General features: G+C 39.3%; 3 protein-coding genes across 6 annotated transcripts; 2 read left to right on the plus strand and 1 right to left on the minus strand.

Moving 5' to 3' along the window:
* The first annotated feature begins 970 nt into the window (after nucleotides 1-970).
* LOC127367647 (CTP synthase 1) lies at nucleotides 971-11,875 on the plus strand. The gene is made up of 18 exons (XM_051407677.1): nucleotides 971-1,165; nucleotides 2,135-2,315; nucleotides 2,533-2,703; nucleotides 2,799-2,899; nucleotides 4,259-4,375; nucleotides 4,578-4,661; nucleotides 4,918-4,998; nucleotides 5,252-5,403; nucleotides 6,421-6,553; nucleotides 6,753-6,841; nucleotides 7,401-7,495; nucleotides 8,635-8,697; nucleotides 8,836-8,879; nucleotides 8,968-9,064; nucleotides 9,160-9,215; nucleotides 9,424-9,520; nucleotides 9,726-9,870; nucleotides 10,424-11,875. Exons 2-18 carry the CDS (start codon nucleotides 2,150-2,152, stop codon nucleotides 10,500-10,502), a joined length of 1,770 nt encoding a protein of 589 aa, XP_051263637.1. The 5' UTR covers nucleotides 971-1,165; nucleotides 2,135-2,149; the 3' UTR covers nucleotides 10,503-11,875.
* Nucleotides 11,876-12,724: 849 nt separating this feature from the next.
* Nucleotides 12,725-15,872, plus strand: rab42b (RAB42, member RAS oncogene family). 4 transcript variants are annotated; one of them, XM_051407689.1, is made up of 3 exons: nucleotides 12,725-13,139; nucleotides 13,314-13,536; nucleotides 14,488-15,872. In XM_051407689.1, the coding sequence occupies exons 2-3, from the start codon at nucleotides 13,319-13,321 to the stop codon at nucleotides 14,936-14,938; spliced, it is 669 nt and encodes a 222-aa protein (XP_051263649.1). In that variant the 5' UTR covers nucleotides 12,725-13,139; nucleotides 13,314-13,318; the 3' UTR covers nucleotides 14,939-15,872. The 4 variants fall into 4 exon arrangements, with proteins under 4 accessions (XP_051263649.1, XP_051263650.1, XP_051263647.1 ...); XM_051407690.1 differs by having other exon boundaries at nucleotides 12,726-13,027; XM_051407687.1 differs by having other exon boundaries at nucleotides 12,728-13,108.
* Nucleotides 15,873-16,706: 834 nt separating this feature from the next.
* On the minus strand, nucleotides 16,707-20,209 carry taf12 (TAF12 RNA polymerase II, TATA box binding protein (TBP)-associated factor). The gene is made up of 6 exons (XM_051407691.1): nucleotides 20,042-20,209; nucleotides 19,196-19,423; nucleotides 18,562-18,639; nucleotides 18,149-18,263; nucleotides 17,318-17,406; nucleotides 16,707-17,054 (listed from the first exon to the last, which is right to left on the minus strand). The coding sequence occupies exons 2-6, from the start codon at nucleotides 19,271-19,273 to the stop codon at nucleotides 17,019-17,021; spliced, it is 396 nt and encodes a 131-aa protein (XP_051263651.1). The 5' UTR covers nucleotides 19,274-19,423; nucleotides 20,042-20,209; the 3' UTR covers nucleotides 16,707-17,018.
* Nucleotides 20,210-21,492: the final 1,283 nt, after the last annotated feature.

Consider the following 21,492-nt stretch of genomic DNA (forward strand, 5'->3'; position numbering starts at 1 on the left):
AGCACAGTACCTCTTCATGCAGGAGGTTAATGTGTGTCTTTGCTCACTTGTCAGATGTAATTGAAGGGAGCAGCTTATGAAAATGAGGTGGCAGGGATGAAGTCTTTAATTAGATCAAGATCATGGACAGAAATGAATTAAAATCACCACTCTCATTACCCACAGCAAAAGTGGAGCAGCACGACAGTGAATACAGGGAAAACTTTAATATCTCAGAGACAGTGTTACTGTATAAATGAGCGTTTGAGGGACCATTGCTCTGTTTCATAGTGCCTCACTCCCCCAAACCACAATCTATCTAAAAATACGCGTACACCATTATGAATCTCTTTGCTGCTATATCTGCTGCTTTATTTCTTTCCAAAAAGTCACTGTGTTCATTATTTGTGAATAACCTTATGCATGTATAAAGCTCAATTTAGCCTAGATACATGCTGAATAATGCAACATGGAACTCATATGCCATCTAGTGGTGAGACTACTGTTTGAACGAACAGATAAAAGAATAGCAAGTGACTGAATCTTGTGATAAAATAATCGAGATCATTTGAATTTGTTAGTAAAAAGAGTATATATGTAGGCTATATATATTATAATTAAATATGATGATATTTAACATGTGTCCAATAACAGTAATGGCAAAGATGTTCAACCTCCAGTATACAAGGACAGGGCAATGTTGTCCAATGTTATGTTTTAATGAGGCCGATCCATTTGAATGAATGTCCATCGTCGTTATGATAACTTGCACTGACCTTGAAATACGTCATTCACTCCAAAGCATGTGACGTCATATGGTGAAAACACAAGGATTTTTAGTGGTGGGGGGGGGAGGGTATTGTCGCCCAGAAGTTCAGCTTCTCAATGAGACTTTAAACACGAAGCGAACCCTGCAGTTCATCCACCCGATTGGTGGATCCTGGGGGGGCGGTGGACTACGGCCTGCCTGACAGACAGCGGAGAGGGCACGCGGTTACTCACGCTGCAAACGGAAGGAGACAAGCTGAGCTCTCCCGAGAAAGTGGATCAGTCAGCTTCGCCTACACGTGTTTCTGCAGCAGCGAGAACGTGGAGCCAGATGCTTCGTAAATAACCGTAGAGATAGTTAAAAATTCAGGACAGTTACCGAGGCTAGACTCACCGACACTGTGTCTGTAGTCGTTAGGTAAGTGTTTTTGTGCTTTTTTAGAAACATGCCACGGTGTGCTAGAGAGTAAACCTGAAATGCTGTCAGGTTAGTTTGTTAGTTGTTGTGTAGAAATTGGTGACAGTTAGCTAATGTTAGCTTGTTAGTTAGCTGCGGATGTAGCCGTGCAAGTCACATATTAACTTTACCTCAGTGTCGATTAACATTTTCATTAAAAAGTGAAATTATTTTTCAACCAAAACCGGTTGGGTCAAAGCAATTTGTGTAAACTGAGCTTGGCCAAACACAACCGTTCCTATTTACTATAATACATTCAGGACTCCATTACTGACAATGAAGGTGGCATCATAATAAGATTACTGGCCTGAAGTAACACAGAAAGCTCCCTGGAGTCTCTTGCTCTGTGTTTTGCGGTCTTATTGTGTTGCAGGACTTTCCCGCCATTCATTTCCTGTTGTGTGAGTGAGTACTATATTAAACCTGCAGTATCTGCAAGATTTCCGCACATTTCCGGGTGGGTGCCCTTTTATTTGGTCGGATTCAGTAGTTCAATGTCACCATGCGTTGTGCGGACGGAAAGCACAATATGCGATACAGATGTAAACAGATGGGAAGGGCCAACCTTCAAGTCTCCAAACATAGTAATAAACTCTTACTACCTCCAGATTGACTATGTTTTCTAATGCTGATACAATACCTGGAGTAAAACACACCACTAGTTCCAATGTTATTCCTGTGAGAAACGTTACATACAATACTAATACATATACATATAAATGAAATTGCAGGGCTGGTTAGTATTCCACTCTAGTAATAGACCACAGCTCATATTGTACTCATTATACATTGCATGAAGTCTTCATCACACATGTGGTTGAACTGGTTGAGTTGGACTTACGCCTTGGGAGATTAGTGTAATGTATTTTTAGTTATTTATTGAATACATGTGTACTTTGTGTGTGTGTGTGTGTGTTTTTTTTTTTTTAGTCTTCACATGCCACTATGAAGTACATCCTGGTTACTGGTGGTGTTATATCTGGTATTGGGAAGGGCATCATTGCCAGCAGCGTGGGAACAATCCTTAAGTCCTGCGGCCTTCACGTCACAGCCATCAAAATCGATCCGTATATCAATATTGATGCTGGCACCTTTTCCCCTTATGAACATGGTGAGTGGTTCAGTCTTGCAGTTATTATTTAATATTTGACAAGATGTGGTGTTGCAGCATTTGGCCTATTGGGGTGGACAAACCACCCCTTGCTGGCTGCTGTGGGGCATCCATACAATAGATGTGTGTTGTGTGAGTGAGCAAAGCACAGAATTTCTGCCTGTTTTGGATCTGCTCTTTCACTCACTCTGTGACGGATATAATGTCTGTTTTACAGGTGAAGTTTTTGTTCTTGACGACGGTGGGGAGGTGGATCTGGACTTGGGCAACTATGAGCGTTTCCTGGACATCCGTCTGACCAAAGACAACAACCTCACCACTGGAAAGATCTACCAGTCGGTCATCAACAAGGAGAGGAGGGGAGATTACCTGGGCAAGACTGTACAGGGTGAGTGTACCCAGGGTGTCTGTAGAACATAGAGTTTTACAAGATCTATGTTGATTGGGTTTTTTATGATTCTTATTCTATAAATCTGTTTTCAGTGGTACCCCACATCACAGATGCAATCCAGGAGTGGGTAATGAAGCAGGCCAAGATCCCAGTAGATGAGGACGATGTGGAGCCTCAAGTTTGTGTCATAGAGGTAATTTGGTATTAAGTACTTGTCTTCATTCTCAGTGTAGCATATTTACTCTTAAGTGATTATTATTTATTTTTTTAATCTGTGCATTTATTTAGTGCATTGAAGAGAAATAGAGGAGGTTATCGATCAGAAATGAAACCAGGCATGTTGCCTGAAGCAATATAAAATATTGGCACCACTCAGCAAGAAGTGGGAGAAACTGCTGAACTTAAACATATGGATCTGTGAGCATAAACATTATTTTGAAAAACTAAAAAAGTCAAGGGATTTAAAAATTGATTTGTTGAGTGTCTGTATAAGTATCCTCTTCAGTAAGCCTGGCTGTATTTCCGAGTATAGGACACAAAGGGTTCGTTTGCCATTATGTACTGCAAAAGTATTGCATTTTTGTATATTTGCAGCTGAAAAAGGTTAAATGCTCGTATGAAAATTAAATTATAACCCTGTCCTGTAACATTAGTAATTATCTTTGGACCCAAAAGAAGAACGATTAAAAGTCACTGCTCAGCTTCTGTCAGAGACCACAAACCAAGTCAGCAATCTTGGGTGTAGTCATCGACTCAGACCTATACTTTAACATGCACATTGAGACAACTACAAAATCAGCGTCCTATCGCCTTAAGAATATATCAGGAATTACAAGACATGTCTTAGCAGGATTTAGAAAAACACGTCTATTAAGTTATCTTAATTATGCTCGACCAACACTGCCTGTACAGTTCTCTTTGCAAAAAACGACGAGACAGCTGCAGCTGATTCAGAATTCTGCTGCTAGATCACATAACTTTACACGGTCTACCTGTTTGTCAAAGAATTTGTTCTAAAATACAACTGTTTTATACCGGTTTAAAAAACACTGAAGGTTTAGGGCTAAAATACAGTTCTGATCTGCTGCTCTCTTATAAAGCATCTACACCTCTTAGGTCCTCGAGGTCTTCAGGGAGAAGCAGCAGCAGTCAGTTTTAAAGACCACATATCTAGAACAAACTCCCAGAAAAGATGAGGTCTGCCCCAATTCTCAGTTTTCCATCGTATTTTATTAAGTTAAGCTTTAGACAGTGCTTTTGTGCTGTGTCTTAAAATCCTATTTATGTGTGTCTTTTTATATGACCTTTGGTTTATATACGTTCACTTATACCTGTATTATATAAAGCACTTTTAATTGACTTGTTATTGAAAGGTGCTATGCGAATAAACCTGCATTGCCTCCAGCTGTTTTCAGGGAATACATCAAAACCAGTTCTGACAGCATTATGGACTGTCTTCTAAGGCTGTATCAGGGTTATGTGAAGTGCTGACAAAACCGAGTGTCTTTATGCATGCATTTATGTGATCTAAGCTGGTGTTTTCTGTCAACAGCTGGGAGGCACAGTGGGGGACATTGAGAGCATGCCCTTCATTGAGGCCTTCAGACAGTTCCAGTTCAAGGTGAAGAGGGAGAACTTCTGTAACATCCATGTCAGCCTAGTACCACAGGTATGGCACACTGGTGAACACATCATATTATTTGTTTCATGCTTACAAAACGTTTTAACACTTTCACGTTACAGTCTTGGTTGAGGTGAGTTTTAGTTGGTTGCAATCTACAGCTTCACCACACAACAGTAAACATCACCACTGGTTTATTTTTCACACACGTATGTTACAATTTAAGGTGAATTTGCTTTTGTGTCCTCAGCCCAATTCAACAGGAGAGCAAAAAACCAAACCGACCCAGAACAGTGTCCGAGAGCTCAGAGGGCTTGGCTTGTCGCCAGATTTGGTGAGTCAGATTATAATTTGTTTTTAAACTTGGCATACCCTCCTGTACCTGAGATTCAAACCAGCCACGCCTCAACTTTCCCTCTATGTGTATAAATCTATACACAATGATTCTTACTTATGTATTCATGTCATAGTGTACACAACAACAAAATCTGACGTCAAATTTAAGATACGAGCTTATGGAGGAATCTTTGAGGCTTTGCCCTGGTCCTGTTGTATATTGTGATAAAAACATAAACATTGTTTTTTGTCAGATCATGTGCCGCTGTTCGACGCCACTAGAAACTGCTGTCAAGGAGAAGATCTCCATGTTCTGTCATGTTGAGCCCACACAGGTGAAGTGTGTGACTATACCTTTTCTTTTCTACAACAAAAATACAATTCATATTGTCATCCCTTCCAATGTGTGAATGTGTCCTGGCTGGTTAGTCTGCCTTCTGCTGGGATGTATTTTTAATCGGATATATCAATTCTGGGGACAACTGTGTTGTAAATTAATGTAAGTGTAAAAATGTTTTTTTATTTTTATATATATATATATATATAAAAAAACAAAGCTGAAAGAACATGTTTCGTAATTTTTTCCAGGTGATCTGTGTCCAAGATGTCTCCTCAGTCTACAAAGTACCCCTTCTGCTGGAGAACCAGGGTGTTGTGAGCTACTTCTGTCAGCGGCTGAACCTGCATGTCGAAATGAGGCCCAGGAAGATGCTCTCAAAGTGGAAGGAGATGGCTGACAGGTAAAGAAGTTACTGACTTTTCCAACTTTGCTCGAGGTTTGTAAGGGAATAACCCGACTGTGGGAAGTTGTTGTTGGAATGTGTTTGGAAAAGGGTTTGAAGGTTTAAAAATACGGAAGTTTAGGGCACCCGGTAAGCTCAGTCGGTAGAGCTGGCGACCCGTGTACGGAGTTGCTGCAGCGGCCCGGGGTTCGAATCCGACCTATGGCCCTTTTCTGCGTGTCATCCCCCCTCTCTCTGCCCCCCTTTCCCGACTGTCTTCGGCTGTCACTTTCCAATAAAGGCAATAAAATAAAAGGCCAAAAAAAAAACTTTAAAAAAAAAGGAAGTTTACAGTTTCAGTCATTCATCCTGCCATCTGTCCACCTGATGTGATTCACTGCCTTACACAAGAATTTGGTTAATTTTAGTATTTAAGTATGTGACAAACCAACCTAATCAGACTAAATATAGTTTTTGCTTTAGCTTGTTAGTTTGTAGCTGTACTAGCGTGCTGTTCTTTTGTAAAACAGAGCCGAGGTGGATGAGAGACTGTGGACAGTGCGTGTTGTGTGTGTGTGTGTGTGTGTGTGTGTGTGTGTGTGTGTGTGTGTGTGTGTGTGTGTGTGTGTGTGTGTGTGTGTGTGTATATGTTTATGCTGGTTGAACAGTGTATTGTTAAGTAAGTTTTTAGTTTTTTACTCGCTCACTCTTTTGTTATGTGTTCATTGCACATGTTCATATCACATTGACATTGAAAATGTGATTTATTGGTCAGCCCTCCTTCTTAGTCCAGCAGCCTGGCAAGGTTAGTAAGGAAAAGGATACAAACCATTTAGTTATGGAACAGTCACTATAATTACTCAAGCATGTTGACACTAACAAAGAGTGTTTAATTCTGAAAGACAAGTGTTGAGTCGTTACAGCACACTGTGAAGGTTGAATGGCTAAATGTTGAATTATTCTGTGAGAAGCTGTGAAGTTATGATTAAATGATGCACCAGGTCAGCACTGTGAATAATCTCCCTCTTTATTCAGATCTGACCGTCTCTTGGAGCATGTTTCCATAGCCCTGGTGGGGAAATACACAAAATTAGCTGACTCCTACACCTCGGTTATCAAGGCCCTAGAGCATTCAGCCCTTGCCGTTAATCACAAGCTAGAGGTTAAGGTATGGAAATATTTCACACTTTTATATTTTGTATACAGTATTGATTTCTGAATTTAACATCACTGTTTATGTGTTGACTGCTGTTATGGGACACCTTTAAAACTTGCATAATGACTAACATTTTCCCATATGTATACTGTAGTTAGCCCTGATTCTTGATTGATCTCATTCCAAATGATGCTATTTGTTTTTCCTATAGTACATAGACTCTGCAGACCTGGAACCTACCACTCTGGAAGAGGAGCCAGTGAAATACCACGAGGCCTGGCAAAAACTCTGCAGTTCTCAGTAAGTAGACAAACTTGGTAAGACACATATGCCAGTAGGCTTGGATGATGTTGAAAACTTACATCAATATTCAGTTTTACACTCACTATACCACATGATGGCAGCAGAGTGCTGTCACCTCCATTGGTTTATGCCGCTTCATAGAAATTATGTTCTTCGTAGAAATTCACAATGTTTTATTACATCTTCATTCATAGATTACATCTGCAATGTATGTGTGTACCAGTTAAATCTGAGTCTTTTTGGTTATATTCAAGCTGGCATTCAGCATGTTGTTTTTTTTTTGATGGATTAGCTTTAAAAAGTCTGTGGGGAAGGGCTGTGTATCCTAATAAGATTACGAGTAATCATTTCCACATACTAATGGCTGTCCAGCATTTTGCCCCTACGCTGCCTCTAAATATGGAGTGACAGAGGGTTGCAACACAGAGATCAGCAAGCTGTTGTTTCTGTTTTCCAGTCACATTGTCAGTAATGTGTCTTGTGTAATGTCTCAAAAATGTTTTGGACTAATTTATGAGATCAACTGAGGCTGTCATTCCTTTCTTCCCGCCCACAGTGGTGTGTTGGTACCAGGAGGTTTTGGTGTGAGAGGGACAGAAGGCAAGATGCTGGCTATTAACTGGGCTAGGAAACAGAATAAGCCATTCCTGGGTAAGAGAGATTCGAGACTTCTTTGTCTCATAAGTTCTGCCTTCTTCATCGTATCATGTTGTAAGATTTCATGCTATGAGCAAACCTGTGAAAAAAAGTTCTCTCCTATGTGTTGAATGTTGCTTAAGATAAGAAATACTAAGGGTGTATCTTAGTATCTTAAGGCAGCTTCATACTTGCACTACTGTGGTTAAAACAACTACATTGTCTCTAAGAATTTATTTGCTGCTTTGGACTTGTTGGGACAATGTTTTATTGTTAACGAAACTAAATCACAGGGGATGTAAGTTTTTCTAACTATACTGTTTTTTTTTTTGTTAAAAAATTGAAAAAGAAACTCATCTCAAAAATGTATATGTCAATGTTGGATTAGATTCAGATTCAGGAGTAAATCTTTTAAAAATAAAATCTACTTTGTCTACCAAATAAGGCAGGATAAGTATGTGGAATAAGAAATTCCACAGTAGATTTAGCATTTTCCTCTAATGGGGTGGGAAAAGTTTTGTGGGGCTTTTCGTTAACATACTAAACATAGTCAAACGTCATTAATGGGTTGATGTATGTGATAGCCCCGTCAGAGCCTAGCTCTCCAAAACCAAATGAGAAAGTGTTGCAGGACATTGTTGCTCAGTAACTCCATCTAATCTCCATGCAACTTTACATAGTCTGAGCAATTATGCAAAGATAGTTCAGAAAGAACATGTGTTGAGGTTGTTACAGACCCACTGTACCCACTATCTATAAATTCAATGCAGAAATTGCTGCCAAAGGTGACTCTCCGAAGTATAGGCCTGAAGGGCATGAATACCTGTGCAGTCAGTTACTTTGTGTATTATATGTGTATATAATTTAGATCCATTTGTAGAAATTTGTTCGCACTAGACATTAAAGAATCTTGTTTTAATCAGAAAAATGCTTAATTGCATCCACTTAAAACATTATTAAAAAAAGGATGAAAGATGAAACAGTCCAAAGAGACGTGAATACTTTTTATAGGCACTGTATAATCATATGCAAATACAGTAGTGTTAGTCATGTAAGTGGTTTGCACAGTGGGGTCGTGTTTAGTCTTTGTTTATTTATGAATCCTTTCAATAGCTCTCATTATTCAAGAATCTTGCTGGTCTTGTTTTGTGTAGGGGTTTGTTTGGGCATGCAGCTGGCAGTGTGCGAGTTTGCCCGCAATGTTCTCGGATGGGAAGGTGAGTAATTGCTATGTTCAACTGGGGACTCTGCTAAGTAAAATTCTACCCCTCTGGGTTCTAATTTAATGATGAAAGAACCATAGATGTGTTGGGAAGTTGATCTGAGCTTTTATCAGTTTTGCTTATCTTTTTCAGACGCCAACTCCACAGAATTTAATCCAGAATCACAATACCCTGTGGTAGGTTATCTTTTTCTGCCATGCATGCATCACAACATATCAGCAGTCTTCACTGGAATGGTTTTAGCATGTTGTCTGATCTTGACAGGTGATTGACATGCCAGAGCACAACCCAGGGCAGATGGGTGGCACTATGAGGTTAGGGAAGAGGCGGACCATTTTCAAATCCTCCGCCAGTGTACTGAGTATGTATCCTCCTTGAGTTGAAATGCAGACTGTTGGCTTTTTGATCATGTCCAGCTCTATTGTGTTTCTGATGACTGATATTTCATTGTTCTAGGAAAACTGTACGGAGATGTGGACTATGTTGACGAGAGGCACAGACACAGATTTGAGGTAGAAACAAACAAAGTTTTAAATCTTTTTGTTGAGGAGTGCAAAGCTTCTTATTCCTGTACACGCGGCAAGGACTTGAGGTCCCCTTTAAACTTTCTGTTTTTCATTTTTTGTGTCCAGATCTGGTTTTGAGGTATTATAATAAAAATTTAAAAAAATATATTTTTTAAAAACCTTTCCTGAATCATTTAACCTTTGCTCATTTTAGGTTAACCCTGAGCTGAAACACCACTTTGAAAAAAAGGGTCTTCAGTTTGTCGGCCAGGATGTGGAAGGAGAAAGAATGGAGGTCATTGAATTGGAGAGTGAGTGGAAAGTGTTTTTGAAAACCGGAATCCACATGCTGTTGAGTGATAATGAATACAACATTCTGTGTATCACCTAGCTGCTCTTTGGGATGTACTTTTGTCATCTCTTCTGTTTCTGAAACAGCTTTGCCTCAAATTCTCCTCCTTTGTTTCTATACGTGTAATGTATGTCACATGTTAAAATCCGTCTTTGTTGTTTCAGATCATTGTTACTTTGTTGGAGTGCAGTACCATCCCGAGTTTACCTCAAGGCCCATCAAACCTTCTCCTCCATACTTTGGTCTCCTGCTGGCCGCTGCAGGAAAACTCCAAAGCTACCTAAGCAAGGGCTGTCGCCTTTCTCCACGGTTAGCTCCGACACAGTGTTGTGTTGCATTATTCAGATGAAACCTCTAAATTACTGTATGATGCTCACACAGTTTATAGGTTTAGCTCTAACTATTGTTAGTTCTCTGACATTCCACTTGAGTTTTTTTTGACATTTTGCAATAAATGAGATGGTAAATTATATCAATTGTTAATACAGTGCTTCATATTTAATTTTATTTATATATTTTTTTCCCTCCTCTACACAGCCTAAAGTATTGTCTGAATTCAATTTTAAAGCGGTTTGTTTTGCAGTGGCATCAAATCACATTTAAACACATGGAATATGTTTTTTAGTATTTAATCTGTTAACTGACATAACATGGTTAAAATCTAAGATCTACCTTAGCTTTGATTGAGACATGTGAGTACGTCTTTCTATTCTGCAATGTAATTCCATCAAAAGGCCCATGGGTAGTACAGCTATAGTTTACAATGACACTGTTCATCATTGCACCTGCAATCACAATGAAGCAATCCCTGTCAGGCATTACTGCTTTAATACTCATTTTATGTATTCATCTACCATTGCAGGGACACTTACAGCAGCAGCAGCGGCAGCAGCTCTCCTGAAGCTGACATCAGCGAGCCGAAGTTCCCCTCATTGTCCTGAGACTAAAACACACGTAGTTGTTGTGTTTGTGTGTCACTCATGCAGGTAAATGCAAGGCTCAGAAGAAAGCAGGTCTGCCCTTAACTGATGATGCAAAACCAAACTTTATTGAACTGTTTTTTACACTCGGATTGGTACAATGTGTTGTAAATTCATATTCTAAATATATTCTGCCTTCACTGGTTGTATAAAGGTAAAGGGATGTCTTGTGGTCAACTGCATGGGGCTTTACTTTGGCTGCAGTAAGCAAAAGCCAGAATAAACATGGGACAATTGTATGAAAAAGACATTGTGGAATACCTGTACAGAAAACTGACGTTAAATGAAAAAGAAAACAGAATAGGGTGAGACATGAATGGGAAGACATCACTCTTAATATACGTATATAGCATGTGCAATGTCTTGCAACTTTAAACTCATGATCCTTGGGCAAAATTGTGAAGAGATGGATGGTGTATTTCGCAGTAAGATAGAAACTTATGACTGGTTCAGAACGAGCAGAGCAGTTTGCAGGAAGCAACAGTGGCAAATAGTTATGGTAGGATTCAGGGTCTGTGCAATCAGGTTTCTTCTTGGGGCAGCCATCCTGCAGATCAAGCCAATCCAACGGATGAAAACACTCATGACTTTGTACGGTCGTTTGCAACTTTTTACCTGTGTCGTGACACTTAGACATATCATTGATACATGTACCTCTTTGAAATGTTTGTCTGTTACAATTTTATTTTACGTATTAATGTTTTTCTTATTAGAGGTTTTAATACCAACTTCAAAATACTCATTTGGGCTTACGACACCACAATGTGAACTACATGCTATTCTGGTTTTAAATAATCTTTGCATCCAAATCCATACAGCAAGATTAGATTGGACCAAAAACTTGTGCTACCAGTTCAGGTTACATGACTTTTATGTGTGAGACCTTTTGCCTGCTGACATCAACAAACACAGCTTTGAACTCCATTGCCTTTTACTGCCGTATCTGACCCGTAACTTCCTAAAATGAATTATGCTGATGCGCAGTCATTTGACAATTCGGCCAACTGAAAGTGACCCTTGAGTCAACAGTATTAACTGAAAAAGAAAGTTGGCATGAAAAATTATCTGGATCTCAAAATATAAGTACAGCCAACTGGAGATAAGCATCAAGCTTCCAAATTACATTTTCACTTCTAGTCTTGTCAAATTGATTGATATTGAATCATCACTGGACCAAGATAGTTAAAGCATTGCTGCCACTGCCTTAATTTATCTCTTGGTGACCCCAATATATGAAAAACATGCCATATTTTTATATTTATGAAGTTCAGATGCATGCATGATGTGATATATATGTTTGTTCTGAATAAATATATTTTTATTCCTCTTGACAATCTGGCCTTTTTTCTAGTAGACCTGAGAATCCTAGCAAGTTCTGCTTTTTACCAGATACTTAAACGTTGCGATAAAACTATTAAAAGATGCATGCAATGATACTCTTACACATCGTTAAAAGAGACTGAAAAGCTTTGTATTTACTGAAAGCACTATTTCCAGTGTATTTTGATATATAAGTGCACTTAAAAACCACTGGTGCCCACTGTATTTATTTACAAAAATAAAGGTCCCCCCCTAGAGGCTGCCCTACTCATTACACCCTACAAAGAACACAATAAATTAACAAGTCTAGTCTGTCTAGTGATACTCTAGTGAAAGCTCAATTCATTTGGGAATGATCCTACCTGTGTCTAGTTGTGTGTTTACAATGTTAGTGTGTATTTGGACCATAGATGGCACCTATGTTTAATACTAAAACTACTATCCACAATGACTAAATCAAGTAAGCAGACATGAAGTCATAACTAAAATATTGAATGTAAATATAACCTCCAACAAACCTATTGTAGAAAAATGAATTTCATATCCTGAGCCTGGCTTAGCGTTTCCCATGGAATGTAAAGCTGCATTGTTATCAACTTCCCTTTTTAGGTAACAATGTTCACTCTGTGAACAAGACCATAAAGTCATAAGAATTGCGGCAAATTGTATGGACAAACAGTTGCCCACACTGGCACCCTGATTGTTAATGATGGCAGACAGTTATGAACTGCACTGTTTGCCTCGATACAGAATAAAATTCAACTACTACTTCCTTATAATCCACGCCCCCCTTTTTTTCTCCCACATCTGGCCCTCCCTTTCCTTAACAGCCCTCCCTATGTCCTTGTGGTTTTGCCCCACCTTTTGTCAAGTATCAACAGGCAACAAGACTTTAGAAGAACACACCTCTACACAGCGCGCTCATGCACATGCTTACAGCAGCAGTTAAGATCAGGAACGCAGTAGAGAACTGCAGCTCTACTGGGATCTACTGTGGGACAGATTACTCTACATAGCTGCTCTGGACTTCAGAGGATTTGATGAGCTACTATGGGAATGAGACCGAGAGACTTGTGCTGCAGCTGTCAGTGGAAATAGGAGTTTGGGATGACTCTGAACACGGACTGCTCTACCAATTGTGACATTTGTAAGGAGTGGCTGCTGTGGTGTGTTTCTCAACATTTGAAGCATCAAAGATAGGGAACCAAGTGGTGGGAAGCTGGTGTGGGATTGCTAGTCTCTTGCAGGTTTCATCTCTTTCTTTCTCCATCCCCAATGGTATCATCTAGGCTGTTCAGTTCCATTCTTAACCTTATATACAGCCCTTTTAAAATTCCTGCAGTGCATGTCTTATTTTTTTCTCACTTTCCCACAACTTTATATACCTTTGTATCCTCACAAGCTGTGCTTTGTGTTTATCCTCTTTTCTTTTTTGTTTTTTTTGTTTACTAGCAACAATGGATCTGACTTTGTGGCAGTACCAGTTTAGGATCATCATGCTGGGGGATTCCACAGTGGGCAAGTCCTCCTTGTTGAAACGCTACACTGAAGACTTGTTCATGGAGTCCATCAACCAGACGGTGGGCGTAGACTTCTATGTTCACTTCCTGGAGGTGGAGCCGGGGGTCCGTGTCAAGTTGCAGTTCTGGGACACAGCTGGACAGGAGAGGTTCAGGTGAGGACAAACCCATCTTGTAACAGTGGGGCAAAGTGTCTGTCATTGCACTATTGGATGTCTTCATATATCAAAATACCTTCTTTATATGCACCAGGCTTGTATAAGACAGTAAAACAAAGAATTGTTATTCTTCCATTCCTATGATGAATATTTAAAGAAATGACTCACTTGTATGCAAATATTCTACCCAAATAAACTACTACTGGTTATTCCATTCACACCGGAGCTCTTGATCAGTGTTTGCTTTCAGCTATTACTGTGTAACCACACTGTCACCCTCACAAGTGTGCAATGTGTACAGAGATGCAGTATGTGTAATGCTTGAGGTGGAGAAGGACGATCTTTGAAAAGGCATTATTCTTCCTGCTCAGCATATTTAATAAAAAAACTAGGAGTAACATGTTTCATTCTGTCTCTAAATTCATTATTTCAGTTCTCCAGTTGAATGAACCGTAGCAAATTGCAAACAGTGCCTGTTTGTGTTTACCTCCTCTCTGCGTGGTATCTGTAGCCTGCTAATCCCACTTGAGTCAGCTAAAAGCTCAGCCAAATCAGGTTTCTTTTCATACAGAAGAATTCTACTCAAGGAGTGCGTTTTTACTGACTGGCTACAGGGAGGACCCTTTATTAAGCCTTTCCTTTGGTTTAAACATTCAGTGACTCATGGGGGAACTATGTGCCTCTTGACGATGTCATGATTAGGGTGAAAAAAACATAGTGGTTATCAATTTGTTACAAAGAAACAGACTCTTTGTCAATCTGCTTATCTAAAAAAGCTCAACTCAAACAGTGCACATAATCAGCTGATTATTTGCTCACTGGAACAGGAAATAAGTTGGTAGCAAAGACTGAACTCTGCACTAGTGAATGCTTTGGAAAGGTTTTCATGTGTTGAAATACAAACCTCCTCCCTCTTTTTAAATTTTCTTGTGTCTCTTCTTTCCTCAGGTCGGTCACCCGTTCTTATTACCGCAACTCTGTCGGAGGCCTCCTGGTGTTTGACATAACCAACCGAGCCTCCTTTGATCATATTAAGGAGTGGCATGGTGAAGTGTGCGAGCGAGTGCAGCCGCATAAGGTTCTGTTTGTCCTGGTGGGCCAAAAGAATGACAGAGATGCTCAGGGGGAGAGGGTCGTGAGTCGGGAAGAGGCTGAGAAACTGGCCGGACAGCTAGGGATGCCCTATTTGGAGGTCTCTGCCAAGACAGGCCAGAATGTGAGGGACGCCTTTGAGCTGCTCACTCGACGGGTCTACCAGGGTCTGCTGAGTGGAGAGGTACAGCTGCAAGAGGGCTGGGATGGAGTCAAGTGCGCTGCACCACAGGCGCTGCAGTTACAGAGAGCCAGCCTGGCACAGCCCAGCACAGCCTCTAAGAACAATAAGAAGTGCTGTGGTTGAACTGTGGACTGGTGGTGGTCACCCAAATGCACTCATGTTACTGTGGAACCAAAACCAGCCCCCAGGAGGTCGGATTTGTGGTGGTATTTTACTGTAATATTGTGGTCATCATGAAAGACACTGATTTGCACCTTTTTTTGTGAAGATAGTTTAACAGTTAGTCAGAAACTAATTTGAGGAAACATTGCATGACTTTACTTTGACATTCCTGAAATGGGGGAAGATTTAACTTTAGAAATAAAGATTTTGTGTAATGTATATCTTTAGCCATGATGGTGGCCTTGGTTGGTCTGTTGATCCACCACTTTGGTCTTATTGGAGGATGACACAGATATAGTAGTCTTAAGTGGGTTGTTTCCGACTGACTTTTCAGCAGCTTTACCGCCAGCTTGACATTTGGTTTTGGTTGAAATATCTTGACATCTATCAGATTGCTGTGAAATTTGCTGCAGACGTTCAAGGTCTCTTAACTTTTCCTCTAGCACCATCATCAGGTCAAAATTTCAATTTGCCCAACAATTTGGTTAGTGACCAAATAGCTGCAAAGGTAATTACATTCTTCCTTCCTTTCATTCATTCTCTCCATGACTGGCAACAGTTAAGGTATTGGGTCCCCTGGCTGAGATTAGAAACATCACCCTAGGCTTCTGTGTGAATTCATCTTTTGGGCCCATGTAGTCTGGAAAAGGCTTTGTTGCATCACCAGTAATTGCATGGTATCCTGCGAGTGAGTGATTGTTTTCAGGTGCTGTTGTAAAATGTATTAAATAAAAACTCTAGGGTGCCTTTGGATATTGTTCTCTTGAAATGTTGTGACAGGTTTCTATAGCAATTATTATTCATCTGCCTGATGAACAGCCTCCTGTGTTTCTGCGTACAAAATGCAGACAATTCATTTTGCTACACCTACATTAAAGATTCACTGACACGTTAACACTTGGGTCTGTGTCTCTGCAAATACACAACAAGTGAACTGATTATATTTCATGGTTTTAAATGTTTTGGCTCCACTTAACCCTTAAAAACTTCAGCGTAGTCGTCAACATTACAGTGCTATTTTTACAACTTCCGGGAATTACAGTCATAAATGTGGAGAGCCACTTTCAAGCACAACGAATGAATCACTGTTAATGAACACTTATGTGAATTTTGTTTTAGGTTAGTTGCAAGGTAAAACCCTTCTCTGCAGACTCAATATATACTAATTTCCTATATATGGAGAAGCCTTGGCAAACCTTTTGTCAGTTCAGTCTGGCAATAGAAGCCATACTCTATAACGTCTTTGTTTAATATCATTAGTTTCTTTTTTTTAAATCAGACATTGTGAAAAGTCAACATCTGAGGACTAATAATTCTAACATTATTTAGATGCAATTTGCTGAAATAGACAAAAGTCAAAATAACAATTAACAAGGTTGGTTGAAATTGTTAATGTAATAAAACCTACTACATTCAGGAACAATACACAACAGCACATACATGTCTAACAACAGAGACAAACTATTTACTGTATTTGTGGCCACCCTTTGCAGTAGGAATTATTTTAGACCCTCCATTTAAAAAACCAAACAAGAAAAGGAATCAACAGCACTGTATGAGTGTGTAAACAGGGGAGCCATAATTTCTTACATAACAGCTGTGATTATCTATTATTGGCAAGATAACAACAAATATCAATTTAAGGAGGCATGAATCTGTAACATTCACATCCAAATGCTCCAGAGTATCAAAAGGTAAAGCTGATACAGCAGTGGTAACAATCCAAAAGAAGTATTCCAGCAAATGTTTATTGACAAAATGCAATGAATAAAGTTCTGCCAGGCTTAGCTTAATGGTAACAAAACAGAATCAGAGACAAGAATTACATTATTGTGTGACGGTGCTGGCAAAACACTCAAAAGTTGGGGAGTCATGACGATGAAACACTATCTAATGTCAAAAAAAAGAAAAACTACCCCCACCCAAACCATCTTTTCATCTTTATTAGTCCAAAAAAATCCCAGTTAAAAAGGAAGAAAAACAAACAAAAAAAGAAAAGACAATACACAGAATGGGTACAACATATTAGCGTACAGTCTTGCTACTTTTTGGTTGTCTTGCGGATCAGCGCCATTCTCTGAAACAAGAACAAATACAAACAGTTAGGTATTGTATTCAATTACAAGTCATTATAAAACCAAAATATTAATAATCAACAGTTTTCATGTCTCTGTGCACACTGTTCATGTTCCATTAGCAAGAAATATATATATACATATATATACATATATCACACACACACACACACACACACACACACACACACACACACACACACACACACACACACACACACACACACACACACACACACACACACACACAGCTTTTATTGCTCACCTGTTTGTGGGCCTCTGTGGTGCAAGCCTTCTTGAACGGCCGGATCTCATCTGAGCCATAACCAGGAATCCACATGTTCCACTGGCGTTCTGAGAAGAGCAATGCACAATGTCAGCAGGACACATGCTGTATGAACCACTCTGGACTTCCAACACATATTTAGTGACATTAAACTATTTATATATGCATTACTATCAAGGTTATCATTTCCTTGTTGGTATCTCTGTCTATAACAAAACTGACACACTTCCAAGATATAACTTCTATGTCGTTTCCAAGAACAGTTAATAATGTGGTCAGGACTATAACACAAATAATTGCAACTTCTGTGACTGTCTTGAATATTCTGTGTGTGCTTCTGTATCTATAAATGTCTCCAAGGAGATAAGCACAAATTACTTTAACTCAAGGGTGAGTGGCATAACATTTTCAAATGTCTTTTTTTTGGTATTTTCTCAACAGCACACTGATCCATGAAGTCTTCCATTTGAGATGCTTAGTGTCGGACATTTTTGTAATATTCAAAAGGAATAAATTTGCTCCCTACAATTATCACAATTTATTTTTAAAATGCACAAAAAGGTTTGATAGGTTTTTACATACAAAGTAACTGTCCTATATGAAAACACCCGATGAAATTGGCATTGTATACACATAAACAATCACATATTCGGTAGGGCATAGTTTCGTACTGAGACAATCGTTTTGGAAAGCAATCATCGCCCAGTGATTACAGTAATTTTTTTTGCATCATCTATAGAGACACACTAAACACACCCTTGTTAAAATATTAGGTTGTTACAATTCTGAAAAAAGTCACAAGCCACTTACCAAGATGTAACTGAACATCCTTCACCTCCAAGGTGTTGGACTTGCGGTGGCGTGCCAGTTGACAGGCTGCGGTTACTACACTCTCTATAAAGTCATCTGCAATTTGAAGCAGCATCTGAGAGGACAGACATTTGGAAAACATCAATCGTTTGCAGTAAAGGAAATCAGCATTTCACAACGACTGAAAAATCCCCCCCCCTCCTCATATTTTCAGTCCATGCTCACAACATTTATCAGCCAGACTTTCAATAGAATAGGATTTCCAAATTATGGATGTGACCGTAAAGTAGAGCAGCTTTAGAGAAATAAAAGTGGTATTTATTCCACAACAAAAATTCCCACTGCTGCTTATGTTTACTCTTCAGAAAAAAAACATCATTGATTTGAAACTGGAATTGAAACCACTGACAAACCTCCTCAACATCCTCATCCAGCTGCTCATTCGGATCGATCTCCCTCACCAGGTCCTGCAGCTTCTTCTTACTGAGCACCTGAAAGAAAGCAGATGGATCCATTCACTCCGTTAAAAGAAAGTGGAGTACAGATGCAGCACACAATGCTTGTTATATTAGTATAATGATGGCCCTAATTGCAAAAATGAGGGCAACCATGAGGCCTTTTTACATTTAAAATCAAGACCAACAAAATTGGTCTGATATGTAAGTTTAACACCGATATTTATAGAATATCTCACGTTTTAACATAAAAATAAATGTTAATCAAAAACAGTTACAAAACCCAATCACAGCATGTAATCTGTTACTAATTGTTTTTTGGGGGGGAAACTGTCCCACACTTCAGGTAGCTCTGATGTTGAGAAGAATTTTAGTTCTTGTCGTAAAGACTGAAGCCAGTAGTGTGGCTGTAATTATTAGATAGTTTGACTCATTGAAAACTTCACAACCTTGGCTATGATCACAACAGTGTAATAAATCACACTTTTTAAACAATGTTGTAGTTAATGTTTGCAAGGGAACTGGTGCTGCATTTAATTTAGAGCATTTACAGCAGCGTCTTTGGGTTTGGGGAGTAACAAAATGGACTGACCTGAGATCCCTCTGGACTACTTCTGCCGGCAGGGCCAGGGGTCAGAGGCTTCACCACTGTTACGGTGCTGTTAGCCATTCTGGTGGCAACAGGAAAAAGTGGAGGGACTTTGGGAGTTTCACAAGAGACGAAACTGTTGCTGGTCTGTACTTGTCAGAGTCCTGAGTGACAGTCCAAGATGGGAACCGATGTGATGGATTATCTTTTACAGGGACCACGTCCGAAAATCTGAGGGGGGGGGGGGTGTCAGGAATTACAGAGGTTACACAGAGGCAATATTGATAGACCTGATTACAGAATCCTAATGAAGGAGCCATTTATTACTGCTGACTCTGTTCACAGTCCTTAAACGATTTATCCGTCCAATTTGTTTATATCACTTCTATTTTATATGAGGTGTATTTTAATCTATTTAATTCTCTATTTCTGCTTCCCGCTGATGTTTTTATCTTTCCCCCCTCCGTGTAAAAAAACAACAACTTTGTAGCTTGATAGTATAAACAGTTAAAACTATGATAGCTAATAGTAATGTAGCTCCAAGACACAGGAAGAAACTTAGCCGTAAAACAACGCTGTAGGAGCTAGTCAAAATACTAACCATGTTAACAAAATAACACCAAACTTGTACAATAAAACGAGGAAATACGGAGCTGTTAAGTGGCCGTGAAGCTGAAATTAATAAAACAAACGCGTAAAATACCGACGCTAACATAACGTTACGTGCTAAAAACAATAGCAGCTATCAGGCTTTCAATTTAGCCCGACTGGCTAACATTAGCAGCTAATACAACGGCGGGGCTAAATACACGCTGCATCCTAAAATTAAGCGCTGGATTGCCAACTTACCCACTTAAACAAACACTATCTGTCCATGTTTCGACGCCGTTGCGACGACAATAAGTGAGTTTGACACAGAAAGGCTCCCTAAAATTGACTCTACACAGCTAGAAAATTCAGCGAGGTAATTTTTTCACTACTTCCGCTTTGTTTATGCTTGTTTCCGGTGGCAACATGTCGCCTCTACTCTGCCACCTGCTGGATATTTTAAAGAACTACAACAGGATTCAATAACAACGGTGGATAAAGGTGTAGTGAACGCAAACGAGCTGGATAAACTACACAGGGGCAGAAATAGTGTAGAAATGAAGTTTATTTTGTTAGTCCGAAAATTAAGATAACAGATAATAGGATATCATGAATTCAACACACATAGGTCTATTACGTTAATGATAACAGTGATTATAATAATAATAAAAACAAATATGTTAAAATAATGTCAATAATGCACTTTAATAAATCCCAGACAGTTTAAACAAGATTTTTTTTCTGGTAGGCTGACTAATTACAATGGAATAAAAACACCACCAACATTTCTGCAAATATTATTTGCAATGGTATTCAGTAAGACATCTCACGGCCAGTTACTTTGGGAGTTCATGACAGTACAATAGCCTCCAACCACCCTAAGTAAGAATGTTTTAAGTTGATGGGGTTTATTCTTCCAAATAAAGTAACAGACAGTGGTTAATATTCTTAGCAGTGGTTTTTAATAAGGAGACAAAATGGAAAAGATCTTCTGCCTTAGAAATAAAAACTATCCCAAGAACTGAGGTATTTTATTTGCGGCCACAATACAACCATACACTTTAATGTGTGTAGGGTTTTTCTAAGATTTTATAAACCTTATTTTTTTCCCTCGCATATTCTAATTGATGGATGCAGCAAGACCTAATTCTATACTGCCAATGAGCAAGACAGAAACCGAAGAAAGTGAAAAACTAATACTTTAGAGTGTAGTCCATGGTCACAGTCAGTTAGTCTAAAGATGTCTCTGTAAGCATTTTAAGTCGGCAGCAAAAAAAAAAAAAAACGATCCTGAGACTCTCTGACAGGCTGAGTTTCTTTCGATCCTGTCTCCCGTTCAGCTCCGGTTACCAGCTAATCAATCAAAGGTCACAGCATATGAAGCGTAAAATGTTTGCTTGTTCAGCCTCACATATCACACCGGGATATTCCGATGCTCTGCGGCTACATGTCAAGACTATCAAATTCTGTTGAACTTCTTTGGGAAGACACTGAGCTCAACGACTGAGGACTGAAAACGTGATAGGACAGACTGCGCATAGAGACAAATGACGCACAGGGAGTGAATTTGATCACCGGAGCAGCGCAGTTCTTTAATGTACAGCATTCATAAACAATATCTCAGCCTTAAATGCTCCTCACACAAAGGACTTATTGAACAATTTATTTTCGGCAATATAATGATTTGGATGGATAGTCTCTTTTTGTGCTTT

The sequence above is a fragment of the Dicentrarchus labrax genome, unplaced genomic scaffold (assembly GCF_905237075.1).
Source record: "Dicentrarchus labrax unplaced genomic scaffold, dlabrax2021, whole genome shotgun sequence".
NCBI classification, from domain to species: Eukaryota; Metazoa; Chordata; class Actinopteri; family Moronidae; genus Dicentrarchus; species Dicentrarchus labrax.